This window comes from Sturnira hondurensis, unplaced genomic scaffold, assembly GCF_014824575.4.
Source record: "Sturnira hondurensis isolate 20B ecotype Veracruz unplaced genomic scaffold, ASM1482457v3 Scaffold0004474, whole genome shotgun sequence".
Lineage (NCBI taxonomy): Eukaryota > Metazoa > Chordata > Mammalia > Chiroptera > Phyllostomidae > Sturnira > Sturnira hondurensis.
In genome coordinates this window covers 9778698-9799507 of record NW_028077105.1, presented here as the reverse complement: position 1 = coordinate 9799507, position 20810 = coordinate 9778698, and the positions used below count along the sequence as shown (strand labels likewise).

The 20810-nt window shown below is 35.3% G+C and overlaps 1 protein-coding gene across 3 annotated transcripts in view; it reads right to left on the bottom strand.

Annotated features, from left to right (window-relative positions):
• Positions 1-20810, bottom strand: part of PTPRK (protein tyrosine phosphatase receptor type K) — a 498662-nt gene that overhangs the window by 96942 nt on the left and 380910 nt on the right. For all 3 annotated transcript variants that reach the window (XM_037045782.1, XM_037045783.1, XM_037045781.1), the window contains exons 8-11: positions 20040-20342; positions 7562-7671; positions 6375-6576; positions 2398-2503 (exon numbers count right to left, since the gene is read on the bottom strand). In XM_037045782.1, the coding sequence (XP_036901677.1) occupies positions 2398-2503; positions 6375-6576; positions 7562-7671; positions 20040-20342 (721 nt within the window). The remainder of the gene's footprint in view (positions 1-2397; positions 2504-6374; positions 6577-7561; positions 7672-20039; positions 20343-20810) is intronic.

The following is a 20810-nucleotide window of genomic DNA, read 5'->3' as shown; positions in this document are numbered from 1 at the left end:
TCTGACAGGCTGACATAAATAAAGAAGAAACTGGATGGAAAGTAAAAGCATTCCAAGAACCTAAAATAGTAATGAGGATCCAATAAAAAATTTGAAGTACCAAACCATAAATACAGTGCTTTGAAATGGATTACATAAAGTTGGGTTCTTATTAAAAAAATAGAGTACCACACAAGATAAACTGCAGGATAAGGCTCCGGTTAGCAATACTGAAGGTAGTAATGTGGTCAGAGGGAAGGACACAGGACTACCTGACTGGAGGGTTCGAAAAGCAAAGGAGGCAAGGCTCATCCGAGGCCAGACTGCCTGACTAGACCAGTCCAGTTCCACCACCTCGCCCTGACTTTGGGGTGATACCAGAAACCTGTGCAAATCGTTATAAAAAATTAAAAATGGAAAAGATGGGATAAGATTAACAGTTGGAAAACTGGCAGCTTTTTTTCCTGGTAGTAACATTCTTTTAAAATATTTTTAATTTGTTTATATATCATTTAATTATTTTTTTCATGTTACTACATGAAAAAATCTGTAATACTTTACAGATTTTAAATGTATTTGAACCCTAAGCTCCCAAGTATAAAATTGGGAGTTCTGAGACACTGAGCTCAGTCTCAAAAAGGTCAAATGTCTTTCCAATAGATAGAAAGAGGTGCATCTCTGTGGCAAAGAGTGAGAATGTATGATTATCAAGGATTGTTTTTACACTACCATAAATTCAGATTATGTTGGTTTTTAGCAATTAAAAATTTGTGTTAAAAATAGAAGAAAGCATTTGATTTAAAAATGTGTCATTGATAACATGCTCATTAATTCAACAAATTTTTTTGAATACCAGATATAAGCAAGGTATTTACCAGGCTGCACAAACGTGGACACAGGCTCCGTGTTTTGTTGTGATCATTCTCTTTGATTTACAATGCCCAGCACAGTGCCTAACGCATAATCCATGGCCAGTACATGTTTGTGTAATACGTTGGTCAAATGAATACAGAGTGCATACTATAGCAGTGTAGAAAAATTATACACTGTGTTTTCAACATACATTAAATAAAGCTGAATTCACTCAAATATCTAACTCTTATAAATACATGCAGGTACCTGGCAGCTCATATAAAAAGCAGTAATGGAACTGAACATCTACAAACTAAATTTTATCACATGTGAATGATCCTGGTTTCTTGTCACTAGGAAAAGATTTTGAATGCAGGGCTTTACTCTTTCTCCTTTGGATCTGCCATCAGACTCACAGATCACTGACTCATGAATAGCACTGCATACTTACTTTGCATTTCCAAGTAGGAATGTTTTCTAAGTGTTTATATTACAATACAGCTTATCTGACTGTATTCAGTCATCTCTCTTTTCCTTTGGTGCAGTAGTCCCATGCATTTTGGCCCAACAGACTTCAGAGAATTTCCTTTATAAACTCAAGGTCTTTTATTAATATATTTTTAAAATTAAAAGCATTTCTTCCTTTTTAGTTATATAGGATTATCTGAATGGTTGGTATGTGCTCATAAGGTCAAATGCATTTATTTTACACACAAAATAAAGGCTAATTTTATTTTTAATGAACATGTAAACAACTTGAGATGACTTAATTATGAAATACCTGCACTGATTTCTGTGCTTCTATTTATTTCTCAGTAGAAATATGAAAACAAAAGTATCCACAAAAAGCCACAAATTTCTAATAGAAACTTGCATCAGTTTTAAATATGGATCTAAAATGGTTGGAATAATTTGACTCAATCCCTGAAAACATAGCTCATAATTTTATGCAAGATGAAGAAAATATGAGAGCTTTTAATATTGAACAATAAAGAAAATACAATGTAAATTTTAACGTTTACTATGGAATTTCTGATAAGTGATAATTCAGGAATTAAAAGGTCACAGGCTAAATTCATTATAAATATTCTACTTTTATTTCCTCAAAGCCTCCTATTTTTCAATCATTCATATGAAATTATTCATAACAATTTAATGCATTGGATAGGAGGTATTTTCTCATTCTATTTATGACAAATACCTTCAAAGCTCATACACCACAGATATCAGCAGAGGAAGTGAAATGAAATGGGACTAGAGAAAAAAATAAAAGAGCGACGCTTTACAATCCAACAGCACAGAGAGGTGAATGACTGCGTTCATGAATATCTCAACAATCCCCTCAGAGTTCTTCTCTTAACTATAAGTCTATCCTTAGGCTTAGTCTAAATGAAAAGCAAACAAAGACAAAACCAAAGAGAAATAAAAGCTTCTGGTAGTAATTTTTAAAATGATTCCCTATAGGAATGACCCACTCAGTATATTGGCTTCTAAGCAACTAGGAGAAAACGTCCCTCTTCCTGGCTGTTTTTTCCTTTAGCTATTGTGTTTTTCCCCACCTCTTACCTGATAGGTGCCCCTTTGGCCTGTGCTGGTCTCAACAATACGGTTATTGTGGTGGCAGTCTCATTGAGAGAGGCATCAACTCCTTCATAGTCAGGCAAAGTTGGAGCTGATGAGTGATTAATGACAAAAATAAGTTTCAATCAATTAACAGGAATAAATCTTAATTCAGGTTAAATAAATGATGGTGACGGAGGAAAATATTGACTTAATACTTGTTTTGATGAATAGCATATACCAGTGAACACAAACCCTGGAAACCTAAAGCAGCAAAAGAAGCCAAGAGCTGTAGCAATTTAAATAATACTTTGGCAACTTGTGACACTCCAAACACTTGGGGAAGATGCTTTAGGTTTTAGTTTCCCGAGACCTTGAAATAAGCAATGATGGGATGGGCTGAGATGAAGGTGGTAACAGTGGAGACTCTGGGAGTGCCTTGGTTATGGAATTATAAATGGAGATGTGAAGAAAGGAATGGCAGGAACTGAGGTAATGGCTGCCTGAGAGGAGATGCCTTTATGATCTAACGGTTGTAGAATGACCTTGTATTAGTACCTGGGACCATTTCACCATTCTGGTTACAATGGAAACATATCAAGGAAGTGTGATGAATGAGAATGAAACATTAGTGTTTATTTACCACATACTGATAGATTCTTGAAAAGAAGAAATACATATTTTTTAAAATGATCCTTTTGTAGGGAGAGAGGGACTTCCTTATCAAACTGTTGAAAAAGTAGCCTCAGTGGCTTTTAATAATTTCTATGTAGAAAGATGTTTAAGAGAGTATGTAATCTCTGAAATGTGTACATTATCATAATAACAACTGCTATCTAATAAATTTTTAAGTTTTATTCATTTAGTAAACATTTACTGAATAGTACAAATACAAAGGAAAAAAGCATGGTCTCTTTTATAGAATTAAAAGGAAGGTATATAGAATCAAAGGTATCGTTTACCAAAAAATGAGAGGCATAAAAAATTAATAGCAAGATATTAGGTGACCAGAAGAGGAACACAATTTGCCAAAACAGTATTTACTGAATGTAAGGAAGGTATCATTTACAAAAAATGAAAGGCATAAAAAATTAATAGCAAGTTATTAGGTGACCAGAAGAAGAACCCAATTTGCCGAAACAGTGTTTACTGAACTAGCGAGATTAGTAGCACCTGGAAGGCTTCTTATAACACAAATTGATGCCCTTCTCCCCTAATTCAGTGGGTTTGGGGAGGGGCCTGATAACGTGCCTTTCTAGAGAGTTTCCACATGACCTTGATGGGGTTGGTCTGGGCCCGCACTTGGAGAACCACCACTCTAAACTAGGGTTGGGAGTTGGGCACAGGAAACAAGGCAGACTTCAGGATTTAGGTAATCCTTAAGCTGAATGTTAAAAGAGCAAAAACTCATCAGAATGAGAAAGCATAGAACAAAATTCCAGAGAGAGAAAACAGTACATTTGAAGACGCCTAACATGAAATGACAAGGTGTGTTCTAACAACTATAAGCAGTTTATTTTACCTGGAACTTTGTATTCATGAGTGGGAGTTGAGAATGACTGGAAGGAGCTATACAACGAACAGCCACAGATGCCAGCCATGCATGGACTTTGGGTTTTATCCCAGTAGATGCAATATATTAGATTTTGGAAGAAAAACTTAAGAAGGAAATATATTGTATAAAGACCAATCTAGCCCTGGCTGGTGTAGCTCAGTGCATTGAGCACAGGCCTGTGAAGCAAAGGGTCGCCGGTTTGATTCCCAGTCAGGGCACATGCCTGGGTTGCAGGCCAGGTCCCCAGTAGGGGACACATGAGAGGCAACCACACATTGATGTTTCTTGCCCACTTTTTCTCTTTCCCTCCCCCTCTCTCTAAAAATAAATAAATAAATAAAATATTTTTTAAAAAGACCAATATAAAAATACATTGAAGCAATGTAAGTCTGAGGGCAAAGATACTGCTTAACAAGATGATCTGCTTCCAATGATCTGTTTAAAATATGATCCAGAGAGAAAGAAAGGAATAGTGGTATTACAAAAGGGGAAATTCTGACAGTTATTTAGAAAATAAAATCAATAGATATTATATGTGATATATATAGTATTATAAATATACATATACACATATATAAATCATATCTCTAAGCACCGTTCCTCTAATAACTTGATTTCATGTTTATTTAAACTATTTTTAAAACACTGAGGAAAAGAATCACTGTACTCAATGGGTAAATAACAATAAATTACCTTAAAAGTTCTACTGATTCTTAGAACTACAAACATGTTTCACCAGCATGAGCTTGACTACTGTGTGTTCATAAGATACAATGATTGCACCAAGTTTTTAAAGTTTGGATCCTAGAACCCATGGATGTAGATTATTTTAAGTGAAAGAGCAAATAAATAATTCAACAAAAATACTAAATGGGTGTTTGGTCTTTAATTATACATTTTCTATTCAATAAAGTATGTGTCAGAACCAAAAGAAATTATGGCTCTCAACAATGTCTATTTGTTCAATGCTATGAGCGTCACAAGTTTATGAACATTTTGTAGGTATGTCTGTTGAAAGATCTCATGCATTTATAACACCCCTGCTAGTTCTAGAGTGGAGAAAACATTTCTCACTATATCATATCATCAGGCCACATTTTCTAGCAAAGTGACAACAAATATTTTAAATGCTCTTTAAAAAAGATTTTATTTATTTTAGACAGATGCCGATAAATAATCTATCAGATGCAGAGTTGCAAAACATTGGTTATGAGAATGCTCAAGGAACTTAGGACCTCAATAGCACAAAAATGATACAGTCAAATGAAGGAAAGAAATAGCAACTTACAGGGAAACAACAGTACAGTGGATGAAGTCAAGAATAAAATAAAAAGTTTGGAACATAAGGAAGCAAAAAAACACCAATCACAACACAAGGTGGAAAAGGAGAAAGAGAGAGAGATATCAATGTGTGGTTGCCTCTCACTCACTCTCTACTGGGAACTTGCCTGTAACCCAGGCATGTGCCCTGACTGGGAACCCAACCGCAACCCTTTGGTTCACAGGCCTCCACTCAATCCATTGAACCACACAAGCAAGGGCAAAAATAAATATTTTAAAGAAATCATCACTCATACTGGAATAGCTAATTTTTCATGATATAAATTTGTAAAGGTCTGTATTATATTCAAAACCTTTCCAAATACAATTTTGGTCTTAAATTCAAAATCAGTATTTTAATATAGTAAGTGATAGATATTTATCAATTTTAACTCCAGTTATATGTATAATATATGATCATTTTACAAATCATATACAAATAATATATAGCATTACATAAACTGGAGTAGATTTGGGCCATTTTACAATGCTAATTCCCGGAAAAAATTTTTTTTAAGGTTTGATTGGCAACTTGATTGAAGCAGTCACATCTATAATTAATCTAGTCAAATGCAAGCAAGGAAATTATGAGCATAACATAATAAAATTTTAACTGTATTTGTTTATTAACCTAACAGTGCCATTGTGAAACACAGATGAATTTATGTAAGATTGCTAAGAAAAATAAAGTCGTATTTGTTTAAAATTATCAGAATGCCAGTAAAAATGAAGCAGAAAGACAAGCTATGTGGTACTAAAATAGTAGAGCACAGATCATCTACCATTCTTTGATAAAATCATTTATAGTAACGATCTGATACCATAACAATGATCAACTTCTCAAAATTACTATAAGCCCATTAGCATAACCAATGAGATTTGAAAGATTTCTAATAAAGATATAATGCAATTTTTAAAAAGACCACTGTCAATTAAAACTGCCTTTGGACATATAACCAGGAGTAAATGTATTCAAATAATTATTTCAAGTGCCTTCAATCATGAATAACTACATTAAAGATTCAGTAAGTGAGACAAACTATACTCAAGGTATTTGTGATTCTCTATGACATACTAACCCAATCCAGTTTTATATTCATTTGCATACCTGAGATATTGGTTGTCACATTGATGCCTGTGGCTGGCCCAAAGCCCTTGATGGTGCTGGCTCTTATGAAAAATTGGTATGTGGTTCCGGGATGGAGATGCATGAAGACATGGTGTGTACTGTTCCATAAATTCGATACAGTCTGTGGAGGTCCGGCCACTGGAACCGCAGGATCAAAAGATCTGATGCTACTGTAGCTAACCTGTTTTAGGAAAGATATTTCCTATTACATATCCAGCATAAGTCATAACAAATTTTAAATAGACATTTTTAAATAAGATAGAATTCCGGAGCATCTCTGTGGAGGGAATCACATGTTCTCTCACTTCTTTTCCTTCTCATTTTCATATGGTTATACTCATATATGTATCTACTCTCTATTTGACTGGACCAATGTACATCCATGTTCTTTTATCAAAAATGAATTAATGTACTTGATGTGAATACATTATCTTACGGTTATATATTTTAATTCATATGAAATACAGACCTGTTCAACAAATAGTTCTTTAAATTAGCTTAATCTATACTTCTTTCAAGTTACATAAATTATATATAACTAGTATTCAAGTTTGCTAATAGAGTCACAGATTATACAATTGCACCAGTGATTCCCCTTCCCAGGATGCACTCTGTAGCCACCAGCAATTTAAGTTTTTTATGCTTTAATCAACACTGACTATACAAGAATATAAGTACACATTAGTAGAATCAAAATGATCCTTTCCTTTCTTCTTTAAAAATACTGTATTTAAAAATAATAATTTATATTCTAAGTTCAAAAAAGTGTATATAAGATTTTGGTTTTTCTTATTAATCTGTTACTATGAACTGACAATCAATGGCCTTCCCTAAATCACAGTCTAAAATGAGTTTCTCAATTTTATAAGAATTCACACTTCACAACCATCGTCTGCTTGAAAAACACAATCCTGCTTTTATAAAACAGCCACACAAAAAAACCCTATACATTTACTTTAAGCATTTGAAAATTCTAGGTGCCATATAATATTTGCTCTGATGCTAAATTTTGAAATCAAGAAATACCAAATTAAAACAGGAGAAATAATAATGATTTTAGTCCCTTAACACTTGCTCTCCCCCCACCCCCCTTATTTCCCTCTAACCATTTCCTTGTACTTTCCCTCTAATCCTCATTTCAATGAACTGTCTTGTTCTCCCAGTACCTCATATTGAGTGATGATTCCATTTGGATCCAAAGGTTCCTTCCAGTTCAAGAAAATCTTATTCTCAAAGGATGTTCCTTGCAGAGAATTGACTGGTACAGGGCCAGGCACTAGAAATACATACATTTTGCTTATAAGACTGCTTAGCTCAGAAACAGAAAAGGTAAATTATGTGAGCCAGACAACCAAATTAAAAATACATAAAATAAATAAAAATATGTCCTTAAAAAGAAAATATATGACCAGTTTTCTGACTTTAATATAGGGAAGTTTAAAGAAAGTCTATAAGCTTCTTTTTTTTTAAAGATTTTATTTTATTTATCTTTAGAAGGAAAGGGAAGGAGAGAAGGAGAGAAATATCAATGTATGGTGGCCTCTCGTGAGTCCCCTGCTGGGAACTGGCCTGCAACCCAGGCGTGTGCCCTGACTGGGAATCGAACTGTGATCGTGTGGTTCGCAGGCCCGGACTCAACCCACTGAGCTACACCAGCCAGGGCTTATAAGCTTCTAATATAGAAAATATACAACCAAAAAGTTATTTTTATTCAAAGAATATTCTAATCACCCAAGAGAGCTGAATAAACTGTTTCTTATGTACCTCTAATAACAAGAAAATCTTACTGGTAATTTGTTTCATGAACAGAGCCGTATTTCCCTGAAAGATATTGTGAAGATTATAATCCCCCCAAAAGTCTCTATAAACTAAGTGCATAAAATAATAAAACATAATAGATAATGCTTGTTACACTGGAAAGTAAAACCACATAGTGGCATTAAGCTTTTTGACAGGGAAGAAAACAGAAGCACAGGGAAGTGACCTCACCTGTCTGAAGTCAGATAATTAGAAGACAAGACAATCACGACTCAAACTCAGGTACACAGGGCACTTTGTACTGTTCATAAAGCTGCCAAATTGTAAGTCTACTACCAAAGTTCCTGGACTATCAAGTCCATCACAAGGAAAGAGAAACGGGATAAAATGGGATTGCGTAGGATGTGGTCAGTTGACTATTCATCATCCTTTCTTCCTCCTCTGAAAAGAATCCCAATTCTGCTTAACTATCCATCCATCTTTCACACAATCCATGGACCAAGGAAACTTATAACTTTCTCATTCTGGGTCTAGATTCTGATTATTCAAAACAAATCAAGGAATAGCATTTTCCTGGTGATTCTCACTGATTACAGAATGGACATATACTCTAAATTGGCTCAACCAGATTAAATGTAAACATTCATATTTAAGGAAGACCTCCCTCCCTTATTCTCTCCCTCCTCTCCACCCCCCCTCTCTTTTTCTCCTAATGCATGAAATACAGGACACAGCTTCCCCCAGTTGTGATGGGATGTTACACTGTAACCAGAAGAAGCCTGAAGAAGAACAATGCATGGACTGGCTGTCACAGATACTAAGACAACCTGGCTTCTTTGATATTTCTGTGCCATGGAATCACTCAACTCTGAAACTTACCCTACTTGTGGATTTATATAAGATAGTAAGTGTTCTACTTATTTTTTTAAAAGCAGACATGCCCATTAACAGTCAATTTGACCTTTATAGCTATATTAATGTCTATGGTTAAAAAAGACATATTAATTATGTTTTTAAAAACTGCTAAGATAAATAGGTCAAAATACTATTATTTCAGTCTTTTAAATAAAATTCACTTTTTCAAAGCCAAGACTCAAATCATTTTACCACATCACATTTGTTTAGAAGTCATCAATCGACATGACCAGTTTTAAGTATCCCCAGGTATGACAAGATTTGAGGAACCTTTATTCCTGTCCTTATTTGCAAATGTCATTTTTTAACAATACCTCATGGCAGCAATAAATGATGCGTCAGCTTCTATTGATAAAGTATGACACAAGATACTTTTGTTACTGTGTATATATATTCTATGTATTTTATTTGAATATATAGTTACTATTTTTTCGTATATTCAGTTTCTTTTTTTGCTTATGTTTAAAACTACATTCTCTCCACCCTACTTCACTTAATACTGTCTTTGGTTAGAAAATGTTGACCTAATATGGAAAAGTTTGGTTTTTCATGAATCTTTTTCCTTAATATAAAATTTCAGTGAATTTCACACATAACATTATCTTGAAATGTAGTTTTAGAGTATAGAGCAATTTTGTGAGTATTGAAATAAATTAAAAATAACTGGATCAAAGGAAATGCATTGCACTGTGGCTAGCAGCATAAAGAAATTCTGAACGATACGTCAAAAGAGTCAGATTTATTTTAATCTACAAGGAGATGATGAATGATGCTATGACCTCTGGGACAGCAAACATAATTTGGCACATTAATAACAAATTCATAAAGGAAAGAAACCCACGGTAAACAGAAAAGATACCACTACTGAACTTCAGATGATCTGTTCAGGTGCCTGTCAGCTGAAGGCTCAGGGAGAAGTTAGCCACAGGTGCTCAGCAGTTCCCCACATCACCCCAGTCCATAGCATTGCCACAGCTGGGTCACTGACCGAGGCCGAAGGCCCCTGTGTGCAATCTGTAGCATCTACTGAAATTGCCATGGACATTCGTTTGTTTTTCAGGAAGAGTACCTGCTGCTTCCATTCTACTAGAATAATACAAGTTCATGATTGTAATTAAGGAAAAAATGTCTTCACCTTTCCATACCTCTTATGTAGAAAATGTGGTTGTTGGGGAAAGGAGGAGATAAAAGACCAATTCATCACCATATTTTTATATAATGGTATGTAATTAGTATCCCTGTTCACCAAACACAATTTGGTCCATAAGTACCATAAAATGCCATGGATGTATTTCAAAATGTTTACCAATAGGGATAGATTTAAATGTTTGCATAATTCTGCATCGCATGGGGGTTGAATTGGAGAAAAGTCTCTCTAGAACGCATGTATTTCTCCACTCTCCTTAAACTTGTTCTACTTTGCCAGTTGGATTTACTTTAAGAACCTAAGGTCCTGTCTGCAAGAGAAAAAAGTCTGTGGGAAAATCATGGCTAAGAGAGTGCCATGCTACTGAGCTTGCAGTGGGACAAGTATAGTGACAAGAGAAAGAAGTACAAGGGCAATAGGAAAATTACATCCAATAACTTTCTACTATTGAAGGAGGACAATGTCTTCCCATATACATATGTCTGGATGGACCCGAAATTCGTATAAATACAACAGAGTTAGGAAGACCGTCATCATGGAAGCCCGCACGCTGCCGCGACTGCCACTTCGTATTTCCACATCAACAACTTTTACTGGAGAGAGAATGCTGACTTTTATTCCCCTGCTTGTGATTTACTTGAGAGCTGTTTCAGCTAAATTTTTTGCATGTAAGAAAATCCTTTAAAGTATAACTCTCAAAATGGAAAAGAGAAAGAATAATAAATGTGGTTGGGTCAAGTTTATATTAAATAAGCATTACAACCTTTAAAATATAATAAATGTACACTTAAAAATAGCTTTGTATTAGCAAAACAAACAAACAAACAAAACCCCCATCCCTAAACTAGGCTTTTCTGCTGAGCCAACTTTTTAATATTGATTTTTATCAACGTGGGAAAAAATGAAAACAAAATCTCATACAAAAAAAACTTCTACCATGGATTAAAAAATGTATGCAATAAATTAAATATAAATTCTACCTTAGGGTCCTGGTGGGAAATCATTCTACCTTTGCTGTCATGATTTATGGATGTCCCCAGAATTATTTTCATGAAATTACATTCTTTCATTAGATGGTTGATAATTTATTCTTTTTCTGTGTATATAGGGCAGCAATAATTTAGTAAGACAGACTTAATTATATCATCAGACTCCTTCGATCTTCACAACAAGAGATTACAGTGCAGTAGACATTCTGTCCCCACCGCAGGAACTCTGAGACACATCAAGCACTGTGTGTAGAAACTAGAACTCACATGGGCAGATCTGAACTGAGTTACTTGCAAATAGGTCACAGAAAGTTTGTGCTTCAAGCATTATCATTTAGTCTTATAGATAAAGCAAAGAGAAAAAGACAACCTGAAAGTACAAGGAATTACTTCTTGACCATACTTTGAAGTAATAATATGCAATTCAATATCATTAAAACCAATTAAAAATGCTTCAAAGCACAAGTTAATATAAAGTTAGGGTAGAAAATGTTATTGACATTGCATCAAATAATGCCATTTTACTTTTAAAAAACTGTTTCTGGATAAAAAAATAAGATACAGTCATGAGTTGATCAATTTAGAACATAATTTAAAATTTTACAATTCACTTCATGATTATTAATCTAGTCAAATGTATATCTAAAGTACATTTAAAAATTTTTTAAAGTATGAAAAACATATAAACCTGACTGCATTATTTGATTTGTGGGAAAGAAAGGTAAGTTAAAAAAAAAACATACCAAAGAATACCATCAAAATGAATTATAATGAAAAGAGTGAATGACTAAGGAGCATAGAACTCATGTAATTTGGCTTAAAATTACCAATGAAGGAATCTTTGTTAAAAAATTAAAAAATTCTATGGGTAGGCAATAAAACATGTGAGTCCATTCTTATCACTAAAAATATGGGTTACAAAATGTCTAGTATAATACAGACTTTTTAATATTTATCCCACCTTATGAAAGGGGATATTTTTTAAGACTTTTGAATCTATGCTTAGATTCCCCATTTTGCACCTGTAACACTACTATACTAGCCGCTCTTTCTTGCATAAGCGTGTGCTAAGGTATGTTGTGTATGTATATGGGGGGTGATATGAAGGTTGGTGTGTTTTTATATTAGAGCAGGTTCTGTTGTTTAAAATGCTGTAAATGCTTCAATTAGGTCCAAATTTAGCTATCAAACATGATAGCTAAGGCTTCAAAAATGGAAAAAGTATATTTATCCTTAAGTTTGAGGTTTACTTTTTGATGTTTTAGAAATATGAGAATAACCCAAACCATAATTTTTGGAAAATATTGTTTCCCTCAAAGTCTGACCAAATGAGATTAAAGGGCTCTTATTTCCCTTTATTACAACAAAATCAATAGGACAAACCAGGGTCACTTTAAGTTTTTCAGAGTGATAAGGAAAGTATCTAGAAATTACGGTATATTGGCACATTACACATCAATCTCATTCATACATAGTGGGCATCAAAAATTGAAGCCTAAAGTTCAGATATTGAGGGGAATTGGTACCACTAGGGTATAAATTCACTATATGGTACTTTATTCCCCTATATAATTTCTTTTCATACAAGTTTTTTTTAAATGAAATGTCTTACATTAGAAGACTATATTTGGGAGAGGAAAGATGGCGGCTAGGTAAGAGAGTGGATTCCACTTCCCCATATACATGGGTGAAAAACCTGGCCGATCCATTGAGGAACAGAGCAGACAACTACTGGTACCGCAGCATATATGAAAATAGGAGATCAAAAATTGTAGCCAACATTGAAAAACCAGACAGTAAGTAGAGTGCTTCAGGACAATAAGGGCCCAGAGATCAGCGCCAGCACCAGGCACAGAGCTCTTGGAAAAGAGCGGGATCTTTGCTCCCTTCCAGGCCAAGCAGGGCTTGAGGAGCACTGGGAGAGATCTGGGTGCTTGAAGTCACAGAGAGGGGAGTAAGGACTAAGTGGCAAACACACTGGGGCTGTGGGCACCCAGGCATAGCCCTGGGAAGAGTGTGTGCCTGAGCCCATGTGACCAGAGGTGTCCTGGCCAGCCATTCGTGCCTGTAACCTTTGTGGAATGCTCAGGGCTCACACCTGTGGAGAGAGAGTTCACACCCTTAAACCCGGAGTAAGCATGTGCCTCAAGAGAGCCAGAGGAGCCCACACCCAGAGCCCTGCAGAGATGCACCAGGCTAGCTCTGGGGAGAGTGCATGCGAGGCTGACTGAGTGCTGAACAGGAAGAGAGAAAAGTATACCAGTCACCGCTCAGCCTTCTGCAGCCAGCAAGAACAGAAAAACTGGTTTGACCAGTTTGAAACCAGAAAGATGGTTTTTTTGTTTGTTTAATTTTTTAAAAGTAACTTCTAATTTTTATTATTTTTTATCTCTCAATTCCTTTTGCTTCTCTTTCCTTCTTTCTTGTATTATTCCTTCTTCCTTTCTTTCCAATTTCATTTCTCCTTCCTTCCTTCCTTCCTTCCCCCTCAGCTTTTTTTTGAAATACACACAGGTGAGACAAAAAAACCTGGAACTGTGATAAGACAAGAGTTGGACCCAAAGAGGGGGCATCCCAACAGCTGAGACAGAGAGACAAATTTCATTTTGCTATTACAGAGAACCTGCAAGTTACTGCATATTTGTATTATTATTTTTTCATTATTTTTACATCTTTTATTTGAATAATACTTTTGTATTCCTCTTCTTTTCATTTAGTCTTCTTGGCTTGGCTGGATATATTGTATCCTTTGACAGGTTTCCCCTGTCCTCTCATTCATAGTGTATTGCTAATTTACTGTCCTTCACTTCAGCTGTGTTCCATTAGCATACCACTGAAGGTCCAATATTCCCTGTTCTTGGTATCTAGATCTCATAGATTCTGTCACATGATCGTTGCTCTAATATTATTGTGAATAATAGCTGCTCTATACTGTTGTAAACACTACACAACATCCCTCCCAGATATCAGGCCAATTCACAGTTTCCTGAACTCTATTACCATAGTGGTTAACTCTATTCTCTCACACACTAACCTATTTACTATCCTTTACTCTCACCTTACCTCAGAATCTGACCTCCCACAACCTCCTCGCTTACTAGATCCAACTCACAATCCTTCCCTCCCCAACAAGATTCTTATCTTATTTCCATCCTTCCTAAAAGGTGGCTAGTTAGGCTGAAGATCACATTTAATACTATACACAACCAAAGGATCTCCTATCTCTTCTCTACTGGCTGCTACTGTAAATAGTATAGAATATTCTTTTTGTGGTCTTAAACCATTTTGCCTTACCCCTCCAAATGATCACAAAAAAGAGTAGATGGAAGCGGTAAACACCAGGATACCTGAAGGAGACTGCACACACCACTGAATCTCACACGTATTCTACCACAGAAGTTAATACCATAAACGCAGGGAGTCAGACAGATCAACTTAAGAAGCTGAGGCTAACAAGAAGAGTCTAACAAACAATGGGAAGACAAAGAAACAATCCCCAAAGGTAAGGAAAGGAGGAAGCCTCAGAAAGAATACTAAATAAAATAAGGCAACTCAACTATCAGATATTCAGTGCAAAGCAATGGTTATCAGGAAGGATTATCAGGAAGCTATATGAGCTCACAGGGAATTACCAGAAATTACAGGGAAACTACAATGAACTCACTGCAAACTATACCAACATGAAAAGGGAAACAGAAACTATCAAGAAGGGCCAAGAGGAAATGAATACAATATCTGAACAGAAGAAGAGAGTAGAAGGAATCAAAAGCAGGATAGATGAAGCAGAAGATCAGATCAGTGAGCTGGAGGACAAAGTAGAAAAAAAAAAAACACCCAGAAAGAGCAATAAAAGGAAAAGAGGCTCAGAAAAAATGAAGAGGGATTAAGAGAAATACAAGATAATATGAAACACAATAATATCCAAATGATAAGGATACCAGAAGGAGAAGAAGAGAAGCAAGGGATAGAAAACCTATTTGAAAAAGTAATGATGGAAAACTTCCCTAATTTGATGAGAGAAAAAGTCACACATATTCAGGAAACACAGAGAGTCCCAATCATGAGAAACCCAAAGAGGCCCACTTATAGACACATTATAATAAAAATGGCAAAATGCCAAAGTAAAGACAGAATCTTAAAGGCTACAAGGGAGAAAAAGAAAATAACATACAAGGGAGCCCTGATAAGGTTAGCAGCAGACTTCTCAATGGAAACGGTCCAAGCGAGAAGAGAATGGCAAGAAATATACTTTATCCAGCAAGGCTTTCAATTAAGATAGAAGGCCAAATAAGGGCCTTTTCAGACAAAAGAAGTCGAAAAGAATACACCTCCACCAAACCAGCTCTGCAAGACATGCTAAAGGGATTGATTTAAGGAAAGGAAGGAAAAGAGAAAGCCTGAGGAGCACAGGTATGAAAATGACAATGAATAAGTACCTATCAATAATAACCCTAAATGTAAATGGATTAAATGCTCGAATCAAAAGACAGAATAACTGAATGGATAAGAAAGCATGACCAACACATATGCTGCCTACAAGAGACCTACCTCAGGACAAAAGACCTACACAGACTGAAAGTGAAAGGATGGAAACAAATTTTCCAAGCAAATGGTCAAGAAAAAAAAGATGGGGTAGCAATACTCATATCAGACAAAATAGACTTAAAAAAAAAAGGCCATAAAGAAAGACCCAGAAGGTCACTTCATAATACTCAAGGGAAGAATCCACCAAGAAGACATAAACATTGTAAATATATATGCACCCAATGTAGGACCACCCAAATACATAAAGAAAATCTTAAAGGAATTCAAGAAAGATATTAGACAGCAACACAATTATAGTTGGGGATTTTAACACCCCACTATAAAAAATGGACTGAGCTTCAAAAAAACTATCAACAAAGATATTGTGGCATTGAAGAATGCCCTAAATTAAATATATTTAACTGATATACATAGAGAGAGCTCTTCATCCCAAAGAAGATAAATATACATTCTTCTCAAATACACATGGAACATTTTCAAAGATAGACCACTCAATAGGACACAAAACAAGCCTCAACAAATTTAAGAAAACTGAAATTATTCCAAGTATTTTTTCTGACCACAAGGGACTGAAACTAGAAACCAACTCCAAAGGAAAAAAACCAAAACACTCAAAATCATGGAGACTGAATAGTATGCTATTAAACAAGGAATGGGTCAAGAATGAAATTAGAGAAGAAATCAAAAAGTTTCTGTAAACAAATGGAAAAGAACTTGCAACAACTCAAAAGTTATGGGACACAGCAAAGGCAGTCCTGAGAGGGAAGTTCATAGCAATACAGGCCTACCTAAAAAATATAGAAACATTTCAAACAAACAATCTAACCCTATGTCTACAAGAACTCAAGGAACAACAACACAGTCCAGAGCAATTAGAAGAAAGAAAATAACCAAGATCAAAGGAGAATTAAATGACATAGAGACTAAAAGCACAATTCTAAGGATCAATGAATCCAGGAGCTGGTTTTTTGAAAAGACAAACAAAATTGACAAGCCTTTAAGTGGGCTAATCAAGAAAAAACCAAAATATTGCCAAACCACATCCAACAACACATTAAAAACATCATACACTGTGACCAAGTGGGATTCATCCCAGGGATGCAAGAGTGGTTCAACATTTGCACATGTAGTACAAATGTAGTTTGCACTATCTATGTTTACACCAGATAAACAAAAGCAAAGACAAAAAGCCCCCCACATGATCATATCAATAGATGCAGAAAAAAACATTTGATACGGTACAGCACTCATTTATGTTAAAAACATTCAGCAAAGCAGGAATAGAGGGAGCATCCCTCAACATAATAGAGTCCATATATGAGAGACTTACAGCCAACATCATACTCAATGGGCAAAAACTAAAAGCTTTTCCACTAAGATCAGAGACAAAACAAGGTTGTCCACTTTAAGCACTTCTTTTCAATATAGTATTGGAAGTCTTAGCCACAGCCATCAGACAAGAAAAGGAAATAAAAGGCACCCAAATTGGAAAGGAGGAAACAAAACATGATAGTGTACATAGAAAATCCTATAGACTCCACCCCAAAACTGCTCCACCTAATAAATGAATTGGGCAAAACAGCTGGATGCAAAGTCAATACCCAGAAATCAAAGGCATTTTTGTATACCAACAACGAAACAGCAGAAGCAGAAATCAAGATAAAAATCTCATTCGATACAGCAAAAAGAAAAATAAAATAGCAAGGAATAAACCTAACCAAAGGGGTAAAAGACCTGTATGCAGAAAACTACACAACACTGATGAAAGAAATCAAGGAAGACACAAACAAATCAAAACATATACTGTGTTCATAGATTGAAAGAATTAACATCAAAATGTCCATGCTATCCAAAGCAATTTACAGATTAAATGCAATACCTATTAAAGTACCAATGGCATATTTCAGGACATAGAACAAACACTTCAAAAATTTATATGGAACCATAAATGACCCCAAATAGCTGCTGCAATTTTGAGAAAGAAGAGCAAAGTAGGAGGGATCACAATACCTGATACCAAACTATATGATAAGGCCACTGTAATCAAAACAGCCTGGTATTGGCATAAAAACAGGCACCTAGACCAATGGAAGAAAACAGATAGCCCAGAAATAAACCCAAGTCTCTAAGGTCAATTAGTATTTGACAAAGGGGGCATCAACAGAAAATAGAGTAAAGACAGCCTCTTCAACAAATGGTGTTGGGAGAACTGGACAGCTATGTGCAAAAAAATTGAAATTCGAGCACCAAATTACACCATATACCAAAATAAATTCAAGGTGGATAAAATACTTAAATATAAGCCATAACACCATTAAAGTCCTAGAGGAGAACATAGGCAGGAAAATCTCAGATATTTTATGCAGCAACGTTTTTACAGATATGTCCCCTAGAGCAAGGGGCATAAAGGAAAGAATTAACAAATGAGATCCCATCAAAATAAAAAGCTTCTACAAGGCTAAAGAAAACAGTATTAAAATAAAAAGAGAACCAACTATATGAGAAAACATATTTGCCAATGATACCTCAGACAAGGGTTTAATCTCCAAAAAATATAAAGAAGTGACATGACTCCACTCTAAGAAGAGAAGCAACTCAATTAAAAAATGAGCAAAGGACTTAAACAGACACTTCTCCAAGAAGGACATACAGAGGATCCAGAGACACATGAAAAGATGCCCAATATCCCTAGCTATCAGAGAGATGCAAATTAAAACCACAATGAGATACCACTTCACACCCTGTCAGAATGGCCATCCTAAACAAAACATCAAACCACAAGTGTTGGAGAGGTTGTGGAGAAAAGGGAACCCTAGTCCACTGTTGGTGGCATTGCAGACTGGTACAATCATTATGGAAAACAGTATGGAATTTTCTAAGAAAACTAAAATTGGATCTGCCTTTTGACTCAGCAATTCCACTGCCAGGATTATATCCTAAGAACCCTGGAACACCAACCCAAAAGAACCTATGCACTCCAATGTTCATAGCAGCACAATTAACAATGGCCAAGTGATGGAAGCAACCTAGATGCCTGCCAGTAAATGAATGGATCAAAAAACCGTGGTGCATTCACACAATGGAATTCTATGCAGTAGAAAGAAAGAAAGAGCTACTACCCTTTGCAACAGCATGGATGTAACTGGAAAGCATTATGCTGAGTGAAATAAGCCAGGTGGTAAAAGACAAATACCGTATGATCTCACCTTTAACAGGAACCTAAACAACAAAACAAACAAACAAGCAAAATAAAACCAAAGACACTGAAATAGAGAACAGGCTGACAGTGTCCAGAGGGGAGAGAGTAGGGAATTTCAGGGGAATTTTAGGAGAAAAGGGGAAGGGTTTACATGAACAAGTATAAAAGACACATGGACAAAAATGAGGGTCAGGGAAATGGGAGGGAACTAGGGAGGGCTGGGTGGGTGAGTTCAGATGCAAGTAAAAGACAGAAAACTGTACTTGAACAACAATTAAAATAAAAAAGAATTTTAAAAAAGAAGACTATATTCTTATTATTAGAATATTATCATTTGTAACAATTTTTCTATGTGATATATTTTTGTTTTATAAGAAATTGTATTCATATTCTCACTGATATATTGTAATGCTACATCAGGTATGTGTACATATTATAATAATATATTTGTTCCTATTATTTAATAATTCTGAAGTAACACAGAAATTGGGTAAGATACAGTTCAATTACTCAGGTGGTAATAAGATAGATAAAAGATGATAGTTTGCAAATATGTAAGTAGGGTATTTATTTAGACTTAAAGGAATAAACTTTTACACCCAGACTTTCATAGTGCCATATGCAAATGAAAGGAATGGGTAAAAGGGCTGTTTTCAGATGCTAAGGAAAATGAAAGCTATTGCTGTTTGCTTGTAAAATGTGAAAAACTAAATAATTAATGAAATGTATTTTTACCAATTGGTAATTGCGATATTGCTCTGAACAGTGAAAACTATTTTTGAACATTTGATAAAGAAAAATTTATTTAGACTGTTAGTGCAGTTGCCAATTCTCTAACACTGTATACAAACAGAACACTGTAGAGTGAAATACTAAATGAAACTACATTTCATCTAGTATTTGGTGCTACTCTGAAGAATACTAAGCCCTTTTGTTAAGGGCAGATTCTTTCCAAAGTTAACCTTATTAAAAGTATTTAGCAGTTTTCAGAATTTAATTCAATTTTGGCTACTCTAGGAAAAAACTGTATGCATTTATGTAATTCATGTTATATAATCCCCCTTTCAAAAAATAGCAAAATAGGAGCATACCATCTTCATCAGTTTGAATAATCGTCTCTTCACTCTCCTTCCTGCCTTCTGGATTGGTTAGGATCATCTTGAGGCTGACGTTTGTGTAAGGTGGTAGATGGTTCACAACATGCTGAGGGGCTTTGGGGTCCATGTCCAAACAGTCAGCTTTGCTCTCATTGTGACCACGGAAGTAATGGTAGCAGATAGTGACATTAAAAGTATGACAACGAGTAATGTTGTAACCCAAGGATTCCCAGTCCACAGCAATGCGTCTTGCCTGTATCTCAGCAATCTTCAACGTCTTTGGGGTTCGCATAGGTTCTGAAGAATAAGCCAGAGACATAGAGTTGTCAACTTTATAATAAATAATCTTTATTTTTCATAAAATACTGATCATGACATATGTGTAATCCAGGAAAATCTAGAACTCATCTTTTATTCTCATTTTCTTTGCTTACTCATGATTTCATTCTTAAAGACTTTGGTCAAGGGCTATAATTTACCAAAGGAAAATAAGTGAAATGTAAAATGTCAACAATCCACAGTACTTAGGAACACAGTGCAACATAAAGATTTGAAAATGTAGCCAAAGTACCTTTATAGTTGCTGCTGTTGTTACTGCCCAATTCCCCATCTTGTGTCATTACTGAGTGAGTGAATTAGCTAATATATCATCATGGATAAAAGTCAACATGTTCTGCTCTATGATTTGTCATGTCACCAAGCTATGCTGTATCCTAATTAGTCTAATTGTAACATAAACTACCACTTACAAAAAATGACACAGAT